Source organism: Sabethes cyaneus, chromosome 1 (genome assembly GCF_943734655.1).
Source record: "Sabethes cyaneus chromosome 1, idSabCyanKW18_F2, whole genome shotgun sequence".
Taxonomy (NCBI): Eukaryota; Metazoa; Arthropoda; class Insecta; order Diptera; family Culicidae; genus Sabethes; species Sabethes cyaneus.
This window is the reverse complement of record NC_071353.1, coordinates 151,034,009-151,061,168: the sequence shown is the minus strand read 5'-3', so window position 1 is coordinate 151,061,168 and position 27,160 is coordinate 151,034,009. Positions and strand designations below refer to the sequence as shown.

The 27,160-nt window shown below is 39.0% G+C and overlaps 1 protein-coding gene across 1 annotated transcript in view; it reads right to left on the bottom strand.

Moving 5' to 3' along the window:
* Nucleotides 1–14,348: 14,348 nt before the first annotated feature.
* LOC128746445 (eye-specific diacylglycerol kinase) overlaps nt 14,349–27,160 on the bottom strand; it is a 173,289-nt gene continuing 160,477 nt past the window's right edge. The window contains exons 19-20 of the mRNA XM_053843493.1: nt 14,563–14,726; nt 14,349–14,501 (exon numbers count right to left, since the gene is read on the bottom strand). Of these exons, the coding sequence (XP_053699468.1) occupies nt 14,458–14,501; nt 14,563–14,726 (208 nt within the window). The 3' untranslated portion in view covers nt 14,349–14,457. The remainder of the gene's footprint in view (nt 14,502–14,562; nt 14,727–27,160) is intronic.

The following is a 27,160-nucleotide window of genomic DNA, read 5'->3' as shown; positions in this document are numbered from 1 at the left end:
GATCGACTGATCGATTGATACAACAAAGTCGAGAATGTGGCTAAGAATTTCACCCCGCACGAACTTTGTCCCACGTACGTTCGACCTGAGACATTGAGTCACTTTAACCTGCGACAGCATTCTACTACTAAGTTAACTCTTTCCGTACCAAGTACCGATCATGTTCGAAGGTTTCTTTATTGAATTTTCAGAGCAATTCTGCTCTGAGGTTCGATTCGGGTGTGACGGCCATTAATTATAGAATGATTATTGAATGAATTCGATTTCCATCAGCACACACATACACATTACACCTAATTGCCCGACCTGCACGGCGCGGCCTGTATGCTTGAGTGTCCCGGCACGCTCATTCATGGAACCGAAGCCGGCAATGGGAATGTTGTTTTGCTTTACCCAAATTAGCTGTCGAATCAAATACTCGTAGCCGATTATTTTCGGAACAGACAGGCCAAACCAAAACGCTGGATGCTTTCGTTGGATTGCACCGATTTTTCTTTTTCGTAACTAATTAAAGTGGAAGCGACGGCAATCCGATGTATGTGAGACGCTAATTGATACTTCAAATTAAGGATAGGCAGCAATATTAGTGATCAAACTGCTGACTTGAGCTTGAAACCGTTTTATAAGGTCTGCGAATTGATTAACTGTCCAATAGGTTAAAGTAATATGTGCAACTAAACGGAAAAATGAACTCCAAAAATAAACTGAACATCAGCAAAAATATACTATTTCCAGCATAAAACACTTTAATGAATGTTCTACTAGATATGGACACCTTTTAAAGGTAAGTAATAGTGCTCGAATCCGTTTAATCATGTCTTGAAAATAGGCGGTTAAAACAACGACACTCCTTCCCATAAATCACAAACACTGGACCAGATTTTTTCAGTTCGTCGAACCAGATCGATTAGTATATAAGACTAGCTGATTGCCCGATCTTTTTCGGGGCATTTGTCTCTCAGTCACTTGTACATCTGTTATTGTAACGATAATTCTTATAATGCAAAAAACAAACCACTATTTCTTCGTTTGAATGTGTCTACTGTCTACTGTGTTGAACCTCCCCCTTGTTAATGGCCACCCTTTTCCCTCTTACAAAAATCCAGCAACTTCTACCACTGCTATAATTCCAAATGCAAGAGCAATGCACCCCATTTCCCCATTTGAATCTTCCTCTTGTAAGAGACCCCCGCGCTGCGGAGCTTCTTATTAGGATACCTGAAATTAAAAAAAGAAGGAAACTTTCTCCAAATTAAATTCTACTACTTTATACAAAAGTATATAATTTATACAATAGTAGAATTTAATTTTGAAAAAGTCTTCTTCTTTCTTTAAAACACATTCCGGGGTTATAAGAGTCGCCTTCCATGTAATAATCAATTTCGCTGTACCAACTTTAACCCACGTGATGATTTGTTTGTTTTGAATTGAAAAGTGCCATATTTGCTTCAGACCTTAAGGGTTCAGGTTGGCAATCCACTCCATCATCCAGCCTTCCACATTTATGATATCAATAATAATACTGTTAATAATATGATACTAAGATGAAATGCGGTATATATGGTAAAAATAGAACAATCTCACCAGCAGTCCTTCGTATGGAATAGAGCAGCGTCCATTAAATTCCATTCCAGTGTTCCATAAGTGCTTCAAATAGTTAATTTAATTTTTCATTCTGATATCCATGTGCAGTATTAAGACTCGTTTTGGCCAAAGTTTTTACTATATAGCAGGAGATGCTTCATAAGCTAAAACGAAAAAAATAATTAAAATTACTTATTAGGCTTACCTATTAGCTAGGCCATGTGGCTCTATCGTCTGCCCAAAAACGTAGTTTTGGGACCAGGCAGCCGGAAACCACCCAGCATCGCACCTCCTAGCTTGGCTACTCAATAGAGCATTACCAGGTATGGCCACGTGGAGGCGCTAGGTAGAAGCTTGGGATAGCTAGAGCTATATTGGACGCTCCTCATTTGCATTACCAATTTCATACCCAGCCAGTCAAAATTTTCAACCAGCCTCAAAAACTAGTCCAGATCCAGATTCGGAATCTGATCCACAATCTAGTCCGGGTGCAGAATCTAGTCCAAATACGGAATCTGGTTCAAGCCTACAATGTGGTCCAAGATGTAGTCTAAAATTTAATCCCAAATTTGATCCAAAATCTGATCAACAATTTGATAAAAAATGTGGTTCAAAATTTGATCCAATTTAATTGCAAAAATAAAAAAATGTGAACAGCGAAAATATAAAAATACGAAAATTCAGTAAAACGAAACAGTAACGACAAAAGACGTAAGAGAAATTACCAGATGAAAGCAGAAATACGGAGAACGAAGTACGTAAAATGAGAAAAGATAAAGACAACAGATGAAATGAAGAGACGATAAAGCGACAAAAAGATCATGAAAAACGATAAAATATGACGAAAATTTGCCAAAACAGCGCTAAACCGGCAAAACGACGTCAAAATACGCCAAAACAGTAAGAAAAAAGAAATGGAGTACGAAAAAAGGATCAATAAGGAAAGACGATAGACGAAAACGGAAATATGAAAACTGACAAGGTGAAATACGAATACAAAATACAAAGGGCTAAAAAAGAAAATTGGCTTGAAAAATCGGGAGGCAAAAAAATAATTTGTAGGATATGAGTTAATTATTTTTCATGAAATCAATTGTGGGTTCTACAGCCTGAAACAAGAGTGTACGAGTTGAGTTAACGCTTCTAGCACGAAACAGAAATAGAAATGCGAACAATTGAATTTCCGAAAATCGGTCGATAAAGACGAAATTGCGACTAAAAGATCACAACAAAGTAATGAAAATACGGCAAAAAAGATGAAGGGTGTCATATATGATGACAAAAATACTTGAACAGATGATAAAAATGACAAAAGGACGCCGAAAAATACCAAAACAGTTACAAAACTGTGTTGAAAAGACGGCGAAAAAACGACAAACATACAAAAGACAATAAAAATGATAAAAAGATAGCAGAAAAGGGATTAAAAATGCCAATAAGGCGATAAAAACGATGAAACTCCAACGAAAAAATGTCAGAAGTGGGACGAAAAGACTACACAACGACACCGAAACAACGACAAAAAGACAGAAAATAATTAAAAAAAAAGAAACAAAAGATGACAAAGAAAAAATGAGTGACGAAAGACGTAAAATGTAGTCCGATAGAAACCCGATGGATGAAAGTCGAAATACGAAAAACGTGAAACGAAAGCGAAAAAACAGAGGCAGAGGGCGAAAGACGAACGACGACGACATCTGGCGAAGGATGGCAAACGAAAGGTTTATAATGAAAAAAAATAATGACAGCAAAAGCGATAGCAGCGACAGCAAAAAGATAATAAAATACGGAAAGACAAAGACGACGAGTAGATAACAGAACGCGAACACGAAACAAAAAAGAAAAACGACGAAAAGATGATGAAAAGGTGTCGAAAATAAAGCGAAAAATGATCATAAAGCGATGAACAGCTGACGAAAAGCCGACAGAAAGACAAAAAGGGTAAAAAATTGACAAAAAAGATGGTGAAAATATCAAAAAGGGGCGATAAATAATGAAAATTATGATGAAGACGGCGAAAAAATGACGAAAGGCTGAAAACGACAAAAAAAATACATGAAGTCGCTACAGCAAAACGGAGAAAAAATTATGAAAAACAACAAAAAGATGCTTGAACAGTAATAAAAATCGACAAGAATGTGAATGACGAAAAGCCGGTGAAAAGATAATGAAAAAATGACTAGAAACCCAAAATCAAGCCTTGTCGGCAGAGAGTCGTTGGAAAAAAGCCGGCGAAAAAAGAAACGACAAGACATGCCGAAAAAGTTGCCGGAAAGGGATAAAAATTGACGAAACTACAGCGAAAAATTGACGACATGACGGTGAAAAGATGGCAAAAGTAAAACAAAACGAAGCCAACTACCGGGTCTGTAAGCGGGCAGATCTACCTCAAGGAGTGTCTACAGAAGCGTCCGAAATTTTAACAATTAAGAAAATTTGCGTAAAAACTGGCTTTAAAGTCTATTCCAAATGTCACGCCGAATAAACAATTTACGGACAGGGTCCTGTCTAGTCCAGTATTGAGTTCATTTCAGATCTAAACCCAGCAAATGAAAATTTTCAACCAGCTCAGAACATAGTCCAAGTCTAAAATGTGGTCTAGATCTGCAATCTGGCCCAAACCCACAATCTAGTCTAGGTGCAGACACAATCTAGTCTCGTTTAAAAACTGATCCACAATCAGATCCTAAATACGGATCGGAATCTGGTCCAAAATATGATTAAAAATGTGGTTCAAAATATGGTCTAAGGACTGGTACAAAATCTGATTCAAAATCTAGTTCAAAGTATGATCAAACATCTTACAAAAAATGTGATCCAAAATCTGATCAAAAATATGGTCCGAAGTCTGGTTTAGTCTGATTTCAAATTTGGTCTAGAATCTAGTCCATACCTTTAAATCTGGACTAAAATCTGGCTCTAAATCTAGTTCATAATTTAATCCAAAATCTGAACTAAAATCTAATCCAAAATGTAAAAGACTGAAGTTTTTGGAGCTTATTTTAATATCTAGTCCAAGTTCAGGTTCTGGTCCAAAATCTATACCTATAAAGAAGGATTTCTGTCTGTCTGTCTGTCCTGTGTTCCTGATAGAATCAAAAACTACTGAACCAATCGGCGTGAAAATTTGCATGTAGAGGTTTTTGGGGCCAGGAAAGGTTTTAGTGATGGTTAGAGAGCCCTCCCCCCACTAAGAGGGGGGGCTCCCATACAAATGAAACACAAATTTCTGCATAACTCGAGAACTAATCAAGCAAATAGAACCAAATTTGGCATGTGGGTGTTTTCGGTGACAAGAATTTATTCTAGGGTAATTTGAGACCCCTCCCCTCTTTATAAGGGGAATTATAACTCCTCTCCCCTTTAAGCGGGGGGTTTCCATACAAATTTCCTCATAACTCGAGAACTAATCAAGCAAATGGAACCAAATTTGGCATGTGTGTGTTTTTGGAGACAAAATTTTTTTCTATGATGAATTGGGACCCCTCCCCACTTTAAGTGGGGGGGGGGCTCCTATACAAACGAAATACAAATTTCCATATAACTCGAGAGCTAATCCAGCAAATGGAACCAAATTTGGCATGTAGGTGTTTTTGGAGGCAAGAATTTTTTCTATGATGAATAAGAACCTCTCCCCACTTTAGGAGGGGGGGCTCCTATACAAATGAAATACAAATTTCCTCATAACTCGAGAACTAATCAAGCAAATAGAACCAAATTTGGCATGTGGGTGTTTTCGGTGACAAGAATTTATTCTATGGTAAATTGAGACCCCTCCCTCTTTATAAGGGGAATTGTAACTCCTCTCCCCTTTAAAAGAGGGGGCTTCCATACAAATTTCCTCATAACTCGAGAACTAATCAAGCAAATGCAACCAAATTTGGCATGTGAAGGTTTTTGAGAGCAAGAAAATTTTCTATGGTGAATTAGGACCCCTCCCCACTTTAGGAGGGGGGGTCCTATACAAACGAAATACAAATTTCCTCACAACTCGAGAACTAATCCAGCAAATGGAACCAAATTTGGCGTGTAGGTGTTTTTGGAGGCAAGAATTTTTTCTGTGATGAATTAGGACCTCTTCCCACATTAGGAGGGGGGGCTCCAATACAAATGAAATACAAATTTCCCCATATCTCGAGAACTAATCAAGCAAATAGAACCAAATTCGGCATGTGGAGGTTTTTGGAGGCAAAAATATTTTCTACGGTGAATTAGGATCCTTCCACACTTCAAGAGGGGGGGCTTCTACACAAATGAAATACAAATTTCCTCATAATTCGAGAACTAATCAAGCAAATGGAACCATATTTGGCATGTGGGTGTTTTTGGAGGCAACCATTTTTCCCATTATGAATTAGGACTTCTTACCTTTTTAGGAGGGGGGGGGGCTCCCATTCAAACGAAATACAAATTTGCTCATAACTTTAGAACTAATCAAGCAAATGGAACCAAATTTGGCATGTGAGAGTTTTAGATGGCAGAATTTTTTTTCTGTGGTGTATTACGACCCCTTTCCCTTTTAAGAGGGTGGGCTCCCATACAAATGAAATACAAATTTCCTTATAATTTGAGTACTAATCAAGCAAATGGAACCAAATTTAGCATGTGAGAGATTTTTGAGTCTTGAATTTATTTTATGATAGTTAGAGACCTCTCACCCCTGTGGTAGGGGGATATGGACTCTCATACAAATAAAACTGAAATTTTTGCGAAACTCAAAAACTAATCCAACTCGAGAAATTCGAGACTCTTCCATAAAACATTAGTCAATACAAGATCACAAAAACTATCTATAGTAACACTAGATCATTCAGGACGAGACGGTCGCGAGTGTTGCCGGTGACCCGCCGTCGGAAGCGCCGCCCACTGGGGGGCTTGCAAAACTCGAGATTGTGATAAAGATCATCCGAGATTCATGATTTATGTACAACATAGGTTAATTTGTGGCAATACGAAGTTTGTCGGGTCAGCTAGTATGATATAAAAATGGTTCAAAACTGGTTCACAATCTGGTTCAAAATCAAGCTGAAGTCTTGATCAAAACCTGTTTAAAAGCTGATTCAAAATTTGGTCTGCAATCTTGTCCAAAATGTGATCCAACCATGGGCGTAGCGACGGGGGGGGGGGGGGGGTTCAAACCCCCCCAAGAAGAAAATTTGTTCTACATGTTCAAGCTTGAAATTTCACAGCCAGGTGTTTAGAGCACAGAAAAATTATCGGGATTGACTATACGATCCTCGTCATCGTCAGCAGCTTAGAACCGAGATGGTTCGTACTGTTTTAAACTCTTTCCAACTTCATCTTGTTATCCTGCGTCGCTCATTTCCCAGACTTTTCTACAGTCGCAGTTTTATTTATTCAAAAAATTAAAAAGTCTGGTGTACCAGGCCCCCTCCAGAATTCTGTAGGCCCCCTCCAGACATTTTCCCCATTGGAATTTTAAAACCGGAAAAAAGTTCAGTGTACATGTTCCCACTGCGCAGATATTTTCTTTCTCACTAGGCATCGCATACGCGTAATTGTCGTCGTCATTAGTAGCCTAGTAACCACCCCGGGTCATGCTGTTTTAAGCAGTCGTCTCCATTCAACTCCATCTTGGGCCACTCGTCGCCAATTTTCCAGTCTCAGAAGTCGCAACTCACTTTCGACCTGGTCGACCCATCTTGCACTTTGAGCCTCCCTGTTCCTGATACTGGTGCAGTTGCTAACGGGAAACTACCAGTCATTAACTTTTCGTCGGAGCCCAATTTAGGAAGCAGTTTTTCAGCCCAAAAGTGGGATTCTGTTCATGAAAATGTAAATACTGCACTCTTCTTGCCAATCTGAGCACAGCGAATATATTTTCATGAACAGAATTTTCAAACAAAAAAACTGCTTTCGGAATTGGCAGAATCAATTACGACTAATTTCACCTTAAAGAGAACTGTTTTCGTCGCACTGTAGCCTACTGACTTTCACCAGCTGAAAATGGCAATCTCTCCAAACAAGGCTTGCAGCTCGTGATGCATATGGCTCCGCTACTCTTCGCTTTTATTTTGTACTCCGCCATATATCGTCCGCAGTACTTTCCCGCTCGAACATGACAAGGGCGCGTACCGTCCGCGGGAAGCACGCGTTTGTTTCCTTTGAGTCTCTTTCTTTCATGTATTTTGTCTTCAACGCGAATTTATGTTTATCCCACTCCTCTTAGACTTCGCTTTCATCGGATCACACCCTCTAGTGCGATACCGTCACCTTGTCGCAACCTTCGCCGTGTCTCAAAGGAACTCGAAAGTATCGCCGAGATGCACACGAAACACATCACTCGATCCAAAGGTCTGATCAGTTGTGGCAAGTGTTCGTGCATTATCTGCCATAGCTGGTCTAGATCGACTGTATCGTATGTTGCTTTGAAATCAATAAAGATGTGATGCGTGAATTCGTTATCCTCCCAACATTTCTGCAAGATCTGTGGTAAACATCTGGTCCGTAATTCCGCGGGCCCTCATGAAGCCCGCCTTAAGAGCGATGTTAAGAAGCATGCGGGATGATCTGTCAGCTTGTTTCGACCCCCGCCGTACCTCGAAGAGACTCGATCCTATGGACTCTAACAGTGTTAACAGCCTTTCCCAGCTGAGATTCAAACAAACGTCGTATCTCAATACCAACTGGAAGGCAAAATTTTAACATTGGCCTTCTTCTGTTGGTTCATTTCAATTTTTTTGTCAAATGAAGAACACTTAATTTAGCTTCTAATTGACCCGCCCAGTTAGCTTCGGGGTTCGATGTTGGTTTGACAAGCCAGTCGTATATTAGAATGTCGGCTGGGCGATGCTGCTATACAGCCAGTAGGATCATTACACTAGCCTTGTAATTGTTCTGTAATTTAATAACCGGCTGCGAAGTCTGTCGATACAAAAGGATCAAATTCTAATGGATGTTTCTACCTGAAAATGTGTTTACCTGAAAATAATTCCCCATTTCCTGAATAAACTCCTTAAGGTTAGGCTATGTTAGATTTTTTTTGTAAGACCAGCCCCCCCCACCCCCACGATACATTTCTGGCTACGTCCGTCGATCCAACCACTCGGACCACGTGGACTTTTTTTTTTATTGCGGTAGTAATGTCGAAGAACGATGAATTCGTTTCAATGGTAACAGTTACTCGGGAGCGCATTTTTCGTTTTTAGAAACATACTATAGCAGAAGCAGAATACTATAACACAAAATCCGGTGGTTGAGGCGTGTTGATTGCCAGCACTAACAAGCTGAGTGCTCTATCGACTCATCACCAATTTATAAAACCCCTCTCTTGTTGGCTTCAAGACTGGCTGACACTGGTCTGGGAGGGGTCCCTATCAAAGTGGAGGGGGAAAGAGGTCATAACTCCGAAACGCCTGAACGGTTTTTCTTTAAACTTGACACCACACATGTTACTAGACATAAGGGAATCAGCACTGAAGGATTGACGAAAGGGGCGGGGGAGGTCCCCAACATCCTTGTTAGGTCGCTTCGCTTGCATTTAGACCGATTGCAATTGTGCAAGTGACTGTGAGAAAAGAGCAGGGGTTCCACCGAAGAGGATGTTTCGTTTCCGCTGTAGGGATTTTCATTGAGCAAACCGATGCATAGACAGAAGTTGGCCGCAAGGGGAGCGGACTGGGTGGAGGGTTCAAATGGGTAAAGGGGTGCATTTCTTTTGCATTTGGAAAGATAGCAGTTGTACAAGTGACTGGATTTCTGAAAGGGGGAATAGGGTGGCCATTAACGAGGGGGAGGTTCAGAGGGATTACTGTGAAGAAGACAGATTTACAAGTGGCTGGGAGACTACAGGAGGGGAACTGTCAAAGGGAGTAGATACATTCAAATGAAGAAAAAGAGATTTGTTTCCTGCATTATGAGAATTTTCGTTACGATAACAGATGTACAATCGACTGTGCAAAGCAAAGGGACCCCGAATAAGATCGGGCAATCAGCTAGTTAAAAATAAACTTACCGTTCTGTTTCCAGTACTAGCTATCATTCGATAAATGTTTCCGTGCATGATCCAGAATTTTTAATCTCCTATTTTCAGGTTGATTATTCAATAGCTACTTAATCCTTCGCCTTGAAACGAACACTGTTCCCCGCCAGTCACGATCGGATAGAACTGGCAACTTAGCTGACACCAAGATACATACGATCAACAAATTGTGCAAGTTGTTCCTCTCGTTGATAGTTACTTCAACGTCAATCACACTCTGAAAAAGACAATCGGAAACCACACAACAGTATGTTACTTTCACTAATCTGACAATCAATGGATGGAGTGATTGAAGCATAATTTACCTTTACGCCGACTACTTTGATCATCCATTTTCAACCGACGCCATCGAGGGGCAGCCATCAGTGGCAGTTCTTTTATGCTCTACCTGCAATAACAAGCGGATGAGGGGCGGGGAGGGGCTCCCCATCCCCCCCCCAAACTTCACTGAACTGAACTAAAAACATTCTTCGAATTAGTGAGATTCAAGAGTTTACATTATTTATTTTATCTTGATATATAGTTGTAGTGGTGGTAGTAGTAATAGAAGTAGTAGTAGTAGTAGATAACAGTAACAGTAGTTTGTTTGTTTGTTTGTTGTTCTCTGTTGTCGGTTGTGATGTCTCGATGTTGATGGCCCTAAACTGCAAAAATTCCCTTTTTATTTTTTCTGTATGTTCTTGCCTCTGTGGCTGAGTAGAGTTTTTCGAGTGCTTTTAGACTATTGCTAAACTTGCTTCATTTGTATTATTATTATTATTATTATTATTATCATCAGAATTAGGAAATATACGAATGATGCTTTAATTTTCTATTGAATAAATTAACTGGTAGAAAGAAAAATGTTTACATCCGCGTAAGGTACACTGTAAGTTGGGGGTTGCTCGGTTGTTTGTTTGTCTACTCTTACTTCACTACAGTGTGTATCTATTTGTGTTGTGGGAGAAAATCTTCAGAAAAAGGCTTCAGCGTGAGTGTCGGTGCGTTGCCCCCTTGAGGTGAGAAAGCAAGGGGGAATCTTTAACAGTAACCTTAAACCTAGAGGGGGTGGTGAAGGTGAAGGTGAAGCGGAAGGGGTGAGGGGAAAGGGTGCTCAATTTAAATAAGTTTGAAACAAAAAAAAACAGAGTTGTTCAACAATTATCAACAGATTAATTAGCCTACTTAGTTAGTAGAGGTGAGAGTATACTCTTATGTAGCAGAATTGTGTGGAATGTTTCTTTACTCGAGGGGGAGTATGTGTGTGTATGGGAAGGGTAATGGTGCCTACAGGGGGTGGCTTCTGACAGCATCTGCTCTAAAAGTGTTTCATTTTAAGTCAAAAACTGCTGGAAAAAGTGCTCGCTTAGTATCCTTAGTTAGTTGGTCTGTTCTGTTAGTTGTTAGGTTGATGTTGTGGTGTGATTGGGGAGTAAGGAACAACGTGGTTTTACGTGGCTGTACAAAATATGCTAGTCCCAAAAATAGTTCTGTTGGTTTCTGGTTTGTGTGAGACTAATTTTACGCGGGTGGGGTGAGGGGGAACTCGATTACTTTAAGTTTTTAGTTTAATTTACTGACTTTCAACTACGGTTTTTGGACCCTTTATCCTAGCTCCTTTACACACTAATTTAGGTAAGTTTTGCTTAGTAAGTTTCATTTTAAATCTTTTCAATTGTGTAACCATTTTTTTCTCTTTCTCGCTGTCTAAAATACTAGCGCAGTACTTGTGTTATGTTGTGTTGTGTTGTTTTGTGATATTGTTCTAACTTAGGTTTTCTTCTTTTGTATTTTTTTTTGGTTCTACAATTGCAGTTTTTTCTCCAGTTTCTTCGTTAATTATTTATATTTTTGTCGTGCATTGTGGCACCTAAAGGTGAATGAGATTTAAGTGATTTTGTTTGATTTTAGAAAACGAAAACGGATAAAATCGACGAGTATTATTTTAACCTTTCTTTTTTTTCGAAACGGAGTGACGATTTTTGCTGTTGCTAGAGCTCAAAAAATGTGCTTTTAAAAATTGCTGGTTCTTTTTTTTTTGCTTGGTTTTTTTGTTGGTTATGTACAGAAGATGGCGGTTTGTCAGAATGCTGTCAGATTTGATTGTTTTAATTTACCTTTAATTCTGCTTCAGCTTTTGTTTTTTTTTCTTCTTTTGCTTCAGGAAGAGATAACATTCACATCTAAGTAGATCACATGTTTTATATTAGTTTAGAGTCATGTTTTGGAGTTTGGTTTTTCTGTTTCGCGGGGGGTGCGAATTCGCTGTCGCAGACATGTCAGATGTCAGTTTCACCCCGCATGCTTCGATCTGTTTTGGCTTCTTTTGCTCTTGCTCGAAACGAAAATGTTGACGAAAAACGAAAACAAAACGAACGCGTTTTATGGCCTACTTGGATGATTGAGTGTGTTGATTTCGACCGCAGGTCGATTAACGATTGTCATTAGCTTTTACCCTACGGAAAAGTTGATTTTACTCTGTACACACGCTTATCACACATTGCTACCCTTTTGTTTTCACTAAATCTGAGACGCTAAAGAAGGCATTCCTTCATCTTATTATCGTTAATATCGTTAGAACTTCTATTATAACCGTTTTATAAGTCCACCAAAAATAGAACAGTTCAATTCAGTTTGCGAGGGCAATTAATTACGACGACGACGTCGTCGTCGTCGTCGGATTGGTCCATGCGCGGTGCAGCGAACTTTTACCGACTCCCTTTGTTCCCTCGCAGAGGGAAAAGAGCGAGGGCAAAAGTTCACAACCATTTTGTTTTTCCCGGAGGGGAGGATGGCGACCGAATTGTGAGGGCAGAGAATAGTTCGAGCAACGGCAAAGTCTAGGGGCACGAAGACTTTGCTGCGAACTATTGCTCCAAATCTGTGTTGAAAAGTAATTTAAGTAATTTAATTTGGCCTGGTTTTAAACTTTTCTTCGAGCAACCTTTTCCGAGTTTTTCGTCTTCCCTGCCCGTGGCCTGAGAGGTTAAGTCGCGGGATCCGTCCCTGCAAAACCCGGTAAGGTTTGCAGACGCGGAGAGCTCATTGGTTTTCGGGGTTTCTGTACAGAACGGCTTAACCTCTGCGGCGGCGACGGCGGAGGAACACCGGAAAGGGTAGCCACAGGAGAAAAAAAACGGGTGGCCACTTCCATATGTTTACTTTCTCAGCGGCTTATTAATTACTCTCTTATTGGCTAAGACTATTTACAGCCGCTCAAGCGACGGGCACGAGAATGTACAAAGTTTAACGACACACACAGTTTTTTGTTTGTTTGCTAAATATTTTTGCTTCACAGGAAAATCACATTTCAAGTATTTCGGTAATGCTTCTCATTGTATCTTATTATTTCAGTTGGTTTTTGTTTGGTTTTTTCTTCTTGTTGAACTCCTACACCAATTACGCTAATCTTACGAATTATCTTGTAATAATTGACATCAGTTTTCCTTCCGCGCACACCACGGTTTCAGCCTGCTTCTGGTCACACACTAAATTGGTTTAATTTCTCTCGGAAAATGGGTGGAAAATTTAACGAAAGTTTCACTTTACCATGAGGTTGTATAAGAATGTTTTCATTTCAAACGAAGCGTCAAACGTCAAAAAATTAACTTTCACAAGGCCTACTATGCATGATTCAAGCACTGGCACGCGCGCCTCAGACTCACAGCATTCACACAGCAGAACTGACAGCACCGTGTTTTACCGTCTCTCACTATACCTAAAAAAGTTATTTTATTTTAATTTTTTCTTCTCTTTTTTTTTTTGGTTTAAACTTCGCTGTTGAAATTCGAGGCTTATTGTATTATTAATGATTCTGCTCTGCATTGTATCTCACCTAAGCACAGTCGAGAGCGGGGTTTTTCCATTTCATTTGCATGAGATGAGCCTCCAGTTTTGTTGTTGTTCTTATTATCTCCTTCTTTAAATTCCTTCTCATTTTTAACTTTTTTGTTTTGTAATTCTATTTTTAAGTTACCCAAATCGGTGTTTGTTTTGGAAGAGAGAACAATCTATTTACAACGTTTTTGGATGAACTTTGGAAAATTTCTAACTACTCCTTTCGGTTTAATTTACTACTTATTATTGTTGAAACTTGTTAAAGAACTATCTGAATCTGTTCAATGCGTCAATGGAGGAGAGGTGCGGTGGTGGGATGAAAAGATCGGTGACGATTTGATGAGAGACCGAAAAACCGATAAAAACCAAAACAAGCGCGATTTGATATGTATTTTTGGGTTTCAGATCCGCCTTTTTTTGGGGCTGCCAATAAATCATTTCTTGAATCAATTCTGAAGCAAGCAAGCAGAGGGTGAAACCATCATCCATCCATCTGACAAGTCTCGTCGTCTACGACGACGACGACGCCGACAACGACTAATGGACTATTTTTCCGTACAGTACAGTTTGGTTCTTCTTCGCACACTACACTCCGTCACCGTCGTGAGATTCTTATCGTCTTTTTAGGCAGATATTCGATTGAAAAGGCCGCCTTTTCAAAACTCAAACTCAACCTAAAAACGAGCGCCGCTCCTCGGAGCGCGCGCCCGGCCGTTATTAATGTTAAACCATTCGTTAAAAATATTCCGACTGACTAGAGGACTAGAGAAGATAATAAATTAGAACGTTTCACATCCCTGCTTTATCCTTATTTCTTAATATAAACTTGTTGTATCCTCTCAAAGAGTAACGAATTCAAATCATCTTCCATATTTTTTTTCACAAAAACAAAAGAAAACAGTGCACGAGTAATACGATTAATGATAAATAGGCAATAAATAACAAACGGCGGTGGCGTTCCGGTACGGTTCGTTTCATCGACGGATGTAGATTCTGTTCCCCGATCGTTGTTTCGGCTGCGGAGCAGCTCCGGCTCCGCCGGCAACCGCCGCGGATCACGCACTGCTCTGGTAATCGGCAAGCTGGAATTGCTCTTGATCTACAAAGCAAAGCAAAGCGAAAAAATTAAGTTAAATTAAATTAAATTTGTTCAAACTTACTTTCGAGATAGGCCGCCAGGTCGCGGTCCTCGGCTTCGAGCGCTAGCAGCCGCGGCGTGCGCCCGTTCTGGTCCTGTATGATCAGACTGGCGCCGGCTGCCACCAGCATGTAGCAGATGCTGCGCCGCTTCGCGTTGGCCGCCTTGTGGAGGGCCGTTTGGCCGCTGGAAAAGGGAAAAGCAGTTGCGTTGAGGAAATCTAACGACTGAATTTGATAATAAGTTTTAAGTAGGTTTCATAATTCACGCAAGAGAATAGGAAACGGACTCCCAATAAAAACACAATATGTTTTTTTGAACCGCTGGTCAATCCCAAAATACGAAGTGCAATCGAAGTGCTTCTATATGACCTACGTCTAGAATTCGTTACACGGTGCATACAACACGAAGAAAAAATGTAAAAAGTTTTTGGAACGACAGCATAAACTTCCGAATGTTTACACCATTCTATCGAAGGGAGAGGGTGTAGCAGAACCTTGAAAGTGATATGGTAGCTATTTGGTTAGTATTTACAATGCTGTTAGAAATCACAAATATATCCGTCTCCGTTAGAAATCACAAATAGATCACAAACCTAGCGTCTAATCTAGGTGGCTCTTGGCAGTTGAAAATTTTGAATTGTACACAGACACACATTATTCAATCGTCTTTTGTCACTTTCTTGGCATTTTTTGGTCTTCTTGGTATCTTTTTGGCATTTTTCTAGTTTTTTACTACTTTTTTGGGGTGTTTTAAGTATTTTTGCCGTCTTTTGTCGTCTTTTCATTGTCTCTCTTACGTTAGTTTTTCGGCGACTTGTTTTTACTTTTTTATTGTCGTTTCGTCGTCGTATCTTTGTTTAGTTTTGCCTTCGTTTTGCCATCTTTTCCTCGTTTTTTCTTCATCATGTTTTTTCGTTGCATTATGGCCTCATTTTTTAGTCGCCTTCTTTACTTCCGACATTTTTGTTGTCTTTTTGGCGTTATTTAGCGTTTTTTTTTTGTCGTTTTCTCGCCCGTTTTACGCTACCTTTTCTTCGGTTTTTCGTTATTATTTCCTCCTTTATCGCATTTTTATCGTCGTCATTTCGTTACATTTTTGTTTTTGAACCGTTATCTCTTCAGTGTCGATTCGACGTATTTTTGTCATTTCTACATAACTTTTGTGTCGTTTTTTTCTTGTCATTATTAATTAGAAAACGTTTTTGTGGCTTTTATAACGCAGTTTTATAGTCTTTTTGTTGTCATTTCAGCATCTTTCAGTTGTTTTTTGATTTTCTTCTGGCATCTTTACGTCATCTTTTCGTCTCTTTTGCTGTCCCTAAAATTGTTTTTCTTTTCAGGCGTCTTTCTAATATATTTTCTTTTTATTGTCTCTCCGGTATAGTTTCGTTGTTTGACCGTCGCGTTTTAGTCGTTTTTCGTCATTGTCGTCGGTGCCTTTTTCCTATTGTTTTTCTGTCACTTTTTGGCATTATTTTGTGGTCATTTCGTCGTCTTCGAATTTTCGTCCTCTTTTTATTTATTTGGTCTTTCTGCTGCGTCTTCGTCATTTTCTGGAAATACTTTCATCCGTCATTTTTCTGTATTTCGCAATTCAACCTTCGTTATTCGTCTTTTGTCCTCTGTCTTTCAGAGTTCACCCATAATCTTTTGTGCTCTCCCCCTCACTTTGTTTATTTTTCGCCTGTCATTTTCCTTGTTTCCTCTTTAGCGTCTTCGTTATTAGATCGTCATTTTTCATCCTTCGTTTTTCGGCTTACGTTATTTGTATTTCTAGTATTTTAACGTTCGTCTTTCATTTATCTTTCTACGTTTCTCCTAATTCGTTATATATACGTTGTCTCTATTTTTCGATTTTTCATTTCTCTTTTTCGTTCTTCACTTTTATGATAGTTCTGCTTTGAGTTCTTGTTTCTCGTTTTTCGTTTAACGTCTTTCCTCGCCCATATTCGTTTGAGGTTCTTCGTTTCTTTTTTGTAGATAAATTTTTCTGTTCTTTCCGTCTTTTCATGGCTGTTTTGGCGTCTTTCAATAATCTTTCCATCGTGGGTTCATCGTACGTTCGTCACTTTGATCGTCTTTTTTAACAGCTTTATGCCAATTCTGTTATGTTTATTGGCTTTTTTTGTCACCGTTTTGGCATTTTTTTGTAGTTGTGCTTTAATCATCTTTCTTCAGCTTCTCATCACCTTTTACACAATTTAGCCACGTTACATCGATTTCTATCATCTTTTCTCTATTTTTTCATCGTCCTCTTGCAGTCTTTTCTCTTTGGTTTTCGTTTTATTCTTCTTCAATTATCGTTTTTCAATTATTCAATCTTCTTCGCTAGGAATCCGAGTACCGGATATTATTATTCGCTGTTCATCTCCCGTCTTTCGGCGTGCATTTTTTTGACAAACTTTTTTTGTTTGTCATCTTTCGTAACTGCAGTTACCATGGTTATTCATTTTTACTCCTTCGTGTTCAGCCTTCCGCGTCGTTCGTTTTCCGTTCAACATTTTCGGTTTTCGACTTTCGTCTGATGTCTTTTCTTATAGGTCTTTCGTTCCGTTTTGCAGCTTTCGCTTCTCTGTTTTTCATTTTCCGGCTTTTGTTGATCGTATTTTATTTGTCGTTCGTCGTTTTTTAGTATTTTCTGTGTGTTTTAATTTTTACATTTTTGAATTGATTAAGTCGTTCTCATCTTTACGTCATATTTTCGACATTTTTAGTTGTCTTTTCATGCACCTTTCATCGTCTTTCCATCGTTTTTTCGTGCTTCAGCTTTCATCCATCGTTTTTAGTCCTTTGGCTTTCGTCTGTCGTTATTCGACTTTTGCCTTGCGTCTTTCAGATTACAGCGGTCGTCTTTCGCCTTCTGTCTCTCCCTTTTTTCATATTTTATCTCAATTTCACTTTCAGTTTTTGTTTCCCGATCGTCGATTTTCGTCCTCTCGGGTTTCGTTATTTGTTTTTCATCTTTCGACTATTTTTTGGCGATTCAACTTTTGTGCTTCGTTTTCCATCTTTTCCGGAAACCGGAAAGTTTTCGTTCGTCGTATTTCTGACCAATGCAATCTCGTTTTCTATTTTTCGTCCTCCGTCGCTTGTATGTGTTTGTCTTATCTATACGTTTACTATTTTTGTATTTTTATCTTTGTTATTGAGTCCCTCAATTTTTTCATCTTTCTGCGCGTTTGTCTCTTCACTTCTTTTATTTTTCGTCTTTCGGCTTTCGGTTTTTCTCTTTTGGAATAAACATAATGCCATATCGCCGTATTTTCTTTCTTTTTTTGACATTTTTCAATATGTTGATTTTATCAGTTGTTTTTTTTTATTTTTGTCGCTATTCTGACGTTTTTTTCTTGTTTTGTACGTCGTGTTTTAGTTGTCCTTTTCTCGTCGATTCATGTAATTTTTGTTGTACTTTTGTCATCTTTCATAGTCATTTGGTTACTTTTTCTTTGCTGTATTTTTGTGACCGTTTCGTTATCTTTTCGTCGTATTTTTGCCATCTTATCATAGCTCTTTCTTTATTGTCTTTGAAATGTATTTTGGCCTTCATACTTTAGTCGCATTTTCACCGTATTTATACCTACACCTAATTACTCACAACTTTTCCTTTAATGGTAGGTATAACAATGGTCCCTTTCACCACTAGGTGGATTAAATCGGGGTTTTCCTCTTCTCTTCGTCATTCTTTTGGGAAATAAGCGAAAATGTATTTGACGTCTTTCTAACATTTTGTCGTCGTCTTTTTGTCTCCTTCTTTGGTGTTTTTGATTGCTTATAATGGCAATCCCGTTTGTAGAAACTTTTCGTTGTTTTTTCGATACCCTTCCTTTCGATACCCTTTCATCGTATTTTTTGTAGATTTACGAGCGTCTCGCACGTCCTTTGTGAATTGTTGTGGCCTTTTCTATCATCTTTTGTTCATATTTTTATCGCCTTTTCGTTGCATTTTGCCGCATTTTTCCTCCTTTCTCCACTATATTTTCATTTACTTTTTCCATCTTTCATAGTTTTTATCTGCTTTTTTGACGTTGCTTTGACATCTCTCTTTTATCTTTTTTCGTTTTCGCCGTTCTTTTGCTAGTTTTCAGACATGATTTCGTTATCTCTTTGTCGTCGTTTCAGCGCATTATTGTTTATTTGGGACATTTCCGTCGTATTTATTTGGTTTTTCTCTCTGCTCGGTCATAATTCCTTCATTTTTTGTCAAATTATCACGACTTTTCGTCGTCTTTCCAACGTATTTCGTCTTGTCGTTTTTCCGTAGTCTATTTACTGACAACAGGTTGCCTTTTCGTCATTCTTGCGTTGTCTATGATCGCCTCTGCAAATTTCTATAAGTTTTGTTGTTGTCATTTCATCATCTTTGCACCGTATGTTTCTCGTCTTTTTGCATCTTTTGTTTTACCTCTTTCGTCGTTCAGTTTTCATCTATCGTTTTTTGTCGCATTTCGTTCATCGTTATTCATGTTTCATTTTCTGATGTTAATATTGCATAGTTCATCTTTCTTCCTTTGCCACGCTTTATTCGTCTTTTGTTTTTTACTTTCACTCTCCTATTTCTTCTTTTTTTTTGTTTTCGTACGACCTTCATTTTCAGTATTTCGTCGTCTATCCTTTAATATTCTTGTCTCTTTTTTCGTTCTACGGTTTTCGTACTTCCGTTTTGGTCTGCCGTCTTTCTTTCAGTCTTTCACCTTCCGTATGTCGACATACTGCTATTTCTGCTTTCATCTCTTTTCTTTTGTTTTCCATCTTTCGTCAATCATAATTCGTTTATCGTCAGTATTTATACTCGTATTCTTTGTCTGTATTCTTTATTTTTTGCAGCTGATATTATATTGTAGAATACTTGTCATCTTTCATCGCCGTTTAACGTCTTTTAGTCGTATTATCCTTGTTTTTCGACTTTTTTTCGTCCTTCCGCTTTCATACATCATTTCTTGTCTTTCGCCTTCCGTCGTTCGTTATACGACTTTTGTTTTGCTTGGTTTCAATTACGTAGCTCGTCTTTCGTTTTCTCTTTTGTTCATTGTTTTGTTCACTTTCCGTCTTTGTGTTGTTGTTATTCATTTTTCGTCAATCCACTGTTCTTTTTCAACTTTCGTGCTTCATTTCTCACAGTTCTTAGTTACACATCTTTCTTCTTTTGTTTTGCTTTTTTCGTCATTCGTTTTTCGGCTTTCATCTTTCGGAATATTCATAAATAATCTTCTTTTCGTCGTCTTTGTTCTATATTTTCGACGTTATTAGCGATTATTACATTCATTTATCAATTTTGGATTTTGGTCGCTGTTTTGGCGTCTCTTTCTTGTCCTTTTGTCGTTCCCCTGTCATGAATTGATCGTTTTTTCGTGGCTTTTCCGGCATTTTTTTTTTCGTTATTTAGCGCTATTTAGTCGTCTTTATGGGTTTTTTGTGCTATCCTCTCGTTTTATCATGATTTTTGCTGTGCTTTGTTGTGTTGTTCTTTCGTCGTCTCTCCGCCGTATTATGGCCTTTCTTCTTCGTTGGCGTTTTTAACGTTCTTTTGTCTTTTTGTTTTTTTATGTCATCGTCTCGTCTTCGTTTTATCATTTTTTGTTGTTGTTTTTTATCGCTTGCTTTTAGCATTTTAGCCTCATTTGCCGTTAATTTTTTCATCATGTTTTCATTGCCTTTGCGTGGAGTTTTTTCAGCCTTTTAATCGGTTTTTCGTTGTCTTCTTGTGGACTTTCTTCATTCTTCTGTCATCTTTTCATCGCCTTTCGTTTGATATTTTGTACATGTTTTGGCGTATCACATCTTCGTAGTTCTTACCTTATTTAGCCTTTCTCTAGGTCTTTTTTTTTGGTTTTCAACGCCTTTGGACATCATTCTGGCGTTTTAGCGCCAGAATGATTTATGTGTCGTTTCTAGCGATGTCTTTTCAGCGCTTTTTTATCGTCTTTTTGGCATTTCTTGTTGCCTATTTTTACTTTTTTATTACAATCGTTTTATCGTTTTATTTTTTCGTGGTCTTTGATGACTTTAGTTGTCTTTTTGGCAACATTCTGGCATTTTTACTTTATGTATTTGTCTCTTTTGATGTCTTTTCAACATCTTTTTGGCATTTTCATTAAAGCGTTTTTGTCACATTTATTTACATTTTACTCGCGTATTGTTGACAAGACTATTTTGGTTGCTTGCTACTGTAATGGAATCCTTTTGTGCTCTCTTCGTCGTCTATATGTCGTTTTTTCGTCGTCTTTTCACCGTCTATTCCTAGTTTTTGTCATTATTTCATCAAATTTGTATCTTCTTTTTGTAGTCTTCACGACGTCCTTGTGTCGTCTTTTCATCGTATTTCTATCGAATGTTTTCGGGATTCTTTATCCGTTACTTTTCCGTGTCTCTCGTGTCGCCTTTTTTGACCGTTTTTAATCGTTGTCGCAGGGCCTTTTTGTCGTTTTCCCTTATGTTCCATGTACTTTGTTGTTTATTCGCCGTTCTTTTTCCGTCTCTTCGTCGCCCTTTCGTGGACTTTTCGTCGTTTCGTCTTCATCATCTTTTACCCATTATTTTTCGTCTTTTCGTCACGTATATATTTTTGGCTTATGTCGTTTATTTGTCATTTTTCGTTTCTTGTTTTCCTTTTAAGTCCTTCGTGTTTCAGCTTTCGTGCATCATTTTTGTCATTCGCCACTCGTCTTTCGTTTTCCATTCTACAACTTCCCCCGATCGTCGTTCGTCTTCTGCGTCTTCTTATCTGATTTTTCCTTTTTCGATCGTCATATTTCACCCTTCACCCTCTCGGTTTTCGTTATTCGCTTGTCAGTTCTCATCTTAAGTTCTCAATTTTTGGTCTTTTGGCTTTTTTTTTTCATTTTTCACCTTTCGTCACTGATTTTTCGCCTGAAGTTATCTGTTTTCAGGCTTTCACCTCTCGCCTTTCGATATTAATGTTTCGTTTTTCATTCCACGTTTTCGATATTTCAACGTTCGTCTGACGCCTTTCTTATTGATCTTTTGTTCTCAATTTTGCGGCTTTCGCTTTCATATCTCGTTTTTCGTTTCATGCCTTTCGCCGCTCGTATTTCGTTCGTCGCTCCTCGCGTAATTTTTGTATTTTCTTCTTTTTATCGCTATTTCCGCACCTATCTGTCGTTTTGTTCTATTTTATGCCGCTGCTTTGGTTTGTTTTTGTTGTATGTTTGTTGCCATTCGTGTACTTTTCATCGCCTGTTCAACGCCATTTCACCGTCTTTTCGGCATTTCTTCGTTGCATTTTCATCGCTTTTTTGTTGTCTGTTCGCCGTCTTAGTATTTTTATTGTCTGTCTTTGCATCGAATTTTATTTTTTATTTTTCTCGCCTATTCACGATTTTAATATTTTTCCAACATTACCACATTATCCTTTTTTGTCTTTTTTTGGCATTTTTGTGGCTTCTTTAATGTTTTCTTACAGCCTTTAGCCGTATTTGCTGTCTTCTTCGCCGTTGCTAACAAAACAACGGCGAAAAAGACAGCAAGTAGTAGTTTTCCTCCCCTCTCTATTGATACTTCATCGTTTTCGTTTTGCTTTTTTGTCTTTCTACTCATGCATTTTATCGTTCATTACTAACTTTTCGTCTTTAGTCTATCGTGTTCAACCTTTCATCGTAATACATCTTTCGTATTTCGGCTTTCCTTTGCCATCTTTCCTTATTGGTGTTTTGTCTTCTACGCTCTATTTTCTAGTTTCTCTCTTTTTTCTTCTATTTTCTTTCGTTTTTTGCATACTTGTTGATTTGCTACGTTTTGGCGTCCTGTTTTATTTTTTCGGCGTGTACAGGTCGAACTCAATTATATACTCTACTAGTTGAGCCCGAATCTTACGATACGGAAAATATAACTGTCTGTTCAGAATTCCGTAAACTGCGGATACATTTCATTGGCCAGTGTTTGCGAAGATGTTTAATCTTTGAATTAGTTCTTTGAGTTCTTATATTGCATAATACAACAACAACATTTATGTAGTCTGATTAGAGTAACATGTTGCTTAGAAAATTCTTGATCGTTTGCTATCATTAACTCATTTTTTAAAGTTTTACGCCTTGGTCCGGTCTGATTTATCACCGACCATATGATATCGCGACAAGCAATCGAGTCGTGCAGTCGAATCAAGCAATCGAGTCGAGCAGTTGGGTCGAGCAGTCGGGTCGAACAGTCAAGTCGAGCAGTCAAATCGAGCAGTCTAGTCGAGCAGTTAAATCAAACTGTTCAGTCAAGCAACCCAGCCGAGCAGTTGAGTCGAGCAGTCGAGTTGAGCAGTTTAATCGATCAGTTCAATCGAGCTGTCAAATCAAACAGCTAAGTCAAGCAGTTGAGTCGAGCAGTCGGGTTACGTGGCTAAATTGAGCAGTCTAGTCGAGCTGTTGAATCAAGCTGTCAGTTGAGTCAAGCAATCAAATCGCGTAGTCTAGTCGAACAGTTGAATCGAGCAATCTGGTTGAGCAGTTGAGTCCAGCAGCCGATTCGAATAGTCCAATCGAGTAGTTGAGTCGAGCAGTTCATTCGAGCAGTCGAGTCGAGCAGTTGAGTCGAGCGTCGAATCGAACAGTTGAGTCGAGCAGTCTAGTCGAGCAGATAAATCATGCTGTCCAGTCAAGCAGTCCAGTCGAGCAGCTTAGTCAACCAATTGAGCAATCGAGCAGTCGACCAGTGAGGTGACTGAGAATACAATCCATTGGTACGAAAGCATGATATCCTGTCAGGGACCTGTTTTTAGTTACCGATAAGCCCCTTATGATGTCCTGTCAGAGACAGGTTTCGGTACAGACATAAGCCTCTTATATAGACTAGCTGACCCGACAAACTTCGTATTGCCACAAATTAACCTGTGTTGTACATAAATCATGAATCTCGGATGATCTTTGTCACAATCTCGAGTTTTGCAAGCCCCCCAGTGGGCGGCACTTGCGACGGCGGGTCACCGGCAACACTCGCGACCGTTTCGTCCTAAATGATCTAGTGTTACTATAGATAGTTTTTGTGGTCTTGTATTGACTAATGTTTTATGGAAGAGTCTGATTTCTGTTTTATTTATATGAGAGTCCATATCCCCCTACCACAGGGGTGAGAGGTCTCTAACTATCGTAAAATAAATTCAAGACTCCAAAATCTCCCGCATGCCAAATTTGGTTCCATTTGCTTGATTAGTTCTTAATTTATAAGGAAATTTGAATTTCATTTGTATGGGAGCTCCCCTCTTAAAGGGGGAAGGGGTCGTAATTCACCATAGAAAAAATTTCTGCCATCAAAAACTCCCACATGCCAAATTTGGTTCCATTTGATTGATTAGTTCTCGAGATAAGAGGAAATTTGTTTTTCATTTGTATAGGAGCCCCCCCCTCTTAAAGTGGGGAAATCCATAGAAAATATTCTTGCCTATAAAAACACCCACATGATAAATTTGGTTCCATTTGCTTGATTAGTTCTCGAGTTATGAGAAAATTTGTATTTCGTTTGTATGAGAGCCCCCCCCTCTTAAAAAAGGAAGGGATCCTAATTCATCATAGAAAAAATGGTTGCCTCCAAAGACACCCACATGCCAAATATGGTTCCATTTGCTTGATTAGTTCTCGAATTATGAGGAAATTTGTATTTCATTTGTGTAGAAGCACCCCCTCTTAAAGTTGGGAGGGGTCCTAATTCACCATAGAAAATATTTTCGCCTCCAGAAACCTCCACATGCCAAATTTGGTTCTATTTGCTTGATTAGTTCTTGAGTTATGAGGAAATTTGAATTTCATTTGTATAGGAGCCCCCCCTCCTAAAGTGGATAGGGGTCCCAATTCATCAAAGAAAAAATTTTTGTCTCCAAAAACACCCACGTGCCAAATTTGGTTCCATTTGCTTGATTAGTTCTCGAGTTATGAGGAAATTTGTATTTCGTTTGTATAGGAGCCCCCCCCTCTTAAAGTCGGGAGGGGTCCTTATTTACCATAGAAAATATTCTTGCCCTCGAAAACTTTCACATGCCAAATTTTGTTCCATTTGCTTGATTAGTTCTTCAGTTAAGAGGAAATTTGTATTTCATGTGTATAGGATCCCCCCCTCCTAAAACGGGGAGGGGTTCCAATTCATCATAGAAAAAAATTTTGTCTCCACCCGAGTTATGAGGAAAATTGTGTTTCTTTGGTACAGGAGCCCCCCCTCTTAAAGTGGGGAGGGGTCTTAATTTACTATAGAAAATATTCTTGCCCTCGAAAACCTTCACATGCCAAATTTGGTTCCATTTGCTTGATTAGTTCTCGAGTTATGAGAAAATTTGTATGGAAGCCCCCCCTTTTAAAGAGGAGAGGAGTTATAATTCCCCTTATAAAGAGGGGAGGGGTCTCAATTTACCATAGAATAAATTCTTGTCACCGAAAACACCCACATGCCAAATTTTGTTCTATTTGCTTGATTAGATGTCGAGTTATGTAGAAATTTGTGTTTCATTTGTATGGGAGCCCCCCCTCTTAGTGGGGGGAGGGGTTTCTAACCATCACTAAAACCTTTCCTGGCCCCAAAAAATCTCTACATGCATATTTTCATGCCGATTGGTTCAGTAGTTTTCGATTCTATATGGAACATACGGACAGACAGACAGAAATCCTTCTTTATAGGTATAGATATTTAGGACCACATTTTGCTCCAGATCTTAAACCTGGAGCAGATTTTGGGTTATATTTTTAATCAGACTTTAAACCAGCAACCAGATTTTAGACCAGATTTTGAACCAGATTCTGGACGTAGACCATACTGTGGGCATGGTCCGTATTTCGGACCAAACGCTCGCATCGAATTTAGCTAGTTTTATATAACGGGTGACAACTAAAATTTTGGAATTTTTTCGAGACCCCTGTACTCAACAACAAACGAGCTCAGAGAAAAATGAGAGTATGTATGTGTTAGCTCTATCTCTCCTCTTTTGACCAAACTCGTGACTTTAGTCATGACCTTGAAATGCGGTCAGGCATATATAAATATTTTTATTTTTGAGCTACCTATTACCCCCCCCCCCCCTTCCTTTCCACCCTTCCCCTTCATTCCCGAAAAAATCCTTCTTCATTACTTTCCCTTACCGTCCCTTCATCAATTGTAGAATCATCGTTTCAAAAATAAAAATATTTATATATGCCTGACCGCATTTCAAGGTCATGACTAAAGTCACGAGTTTGGTCAATTTTCATAGGAACGGAGCCTTTCTCCGAAGAACCGCGCTGAGAAACGCGGACTAACACGCTTTCGGACGAACAGCGTCACACGCAGTACCTTGCAAGTCGTAAGGGCCTGCTTAGTGTCGTCGTCCTGAAAGTAAAAACAAGTTAGATTGAAACTTCTCGGTCGATGGTTTCTACAGTAGGTGTAGGAAGAGGCACATTGTGTGTCTAAAAATAGAACAACCCATGTCGCGCTATGGTTAATAAGGGGGGTTGTGCAGACTTCTTTTGTCCAGCGCCTCTGTGGTTCAAAGGTACACGGGTACCAGTGAGCGACACGCCCTGGCAGGTGTTGTGGGTTCAAATCCGGTTATAATCTCTGATTACAGCTTGGTTCGACCCATGCACCTTCCATCATTGGACAAAAGATAGGAGTCACAACGACAACTTGTTAACTATAGCTACCTATTACCCCCCCCCCCCCCTTCCTTTCCACCCTTCCCCTTCATTCCCGAAAAAATCCTTCTTCATTACTTTCCCTTACCGTCCCTTCATCAATTGTAGAATCATCTCCTCTTTTATTTTAATATTTTTCAATATTTTTTGTTTTGTTTGCGCTTGCCTTGTTTTGCTTAAAATGACGTTGAAACAAGAAGCATTTCGAGAGCGCGTTGTACACTTCTACGAACTGCCACAGAAATCTCGGCAAAAAGTATACGGTACAACATCTAAAAAGCAAATATGTTGCGCCATCGACTGTTTGCCATATCCTAAGATGCCCAACAACTATTCGCAAGCAAGGTAGTGGAAGCCCTGCCAAAATTATGGACGCAGTAGGACATCGTTCTCTTTCTCGTTTCTTCAACAACAAGCCCTCTGGTTTGACTATCAATTAAGATGCACCAGACGAATGTTTGATGAAAATTTTGATCCCGATCCTACAAAAACATCATGCAGATGGACAATACGTGTTTTGGCCGGATAGAGCATCACCCCATTACGCCAAAAAAAAACACAATCGTTCCTGAATACCCATTCGATTCCATTTTTACCCAAAAACCACGACCCTTAAATTCTGTCTCAGTGCGCCCAATCGAAAATTTCTTCTAAATTTTGCGTTCCTTGGTGTACAAAAATAACTGGAGAGCCACGAATTGCATGAGATGCATTCGCATGGCATGACGGCCGTACAACGCTCCTGTTTCGACGTCAAACGAAAGCTTCGCCGAACAGCCGATTGCGGGCCGTTTTCAAATGTACTATTGCCTCTATTGCCTCTATTGCCTTCTTAAAATGTTTAAAACTTTTATATTTATGTATTTTCGGTTTTTTTCATTTTTGGTTATTGCATTTTTTATACAATTTATGGCGAATATGAAATCTTTATGAAATTAAACTTGATTCCATCTCAACAACAGGACTGTTTATCTTCGAAACAATAATTCCCATCAGATTTAAGATGTGCCGCACAATCTTT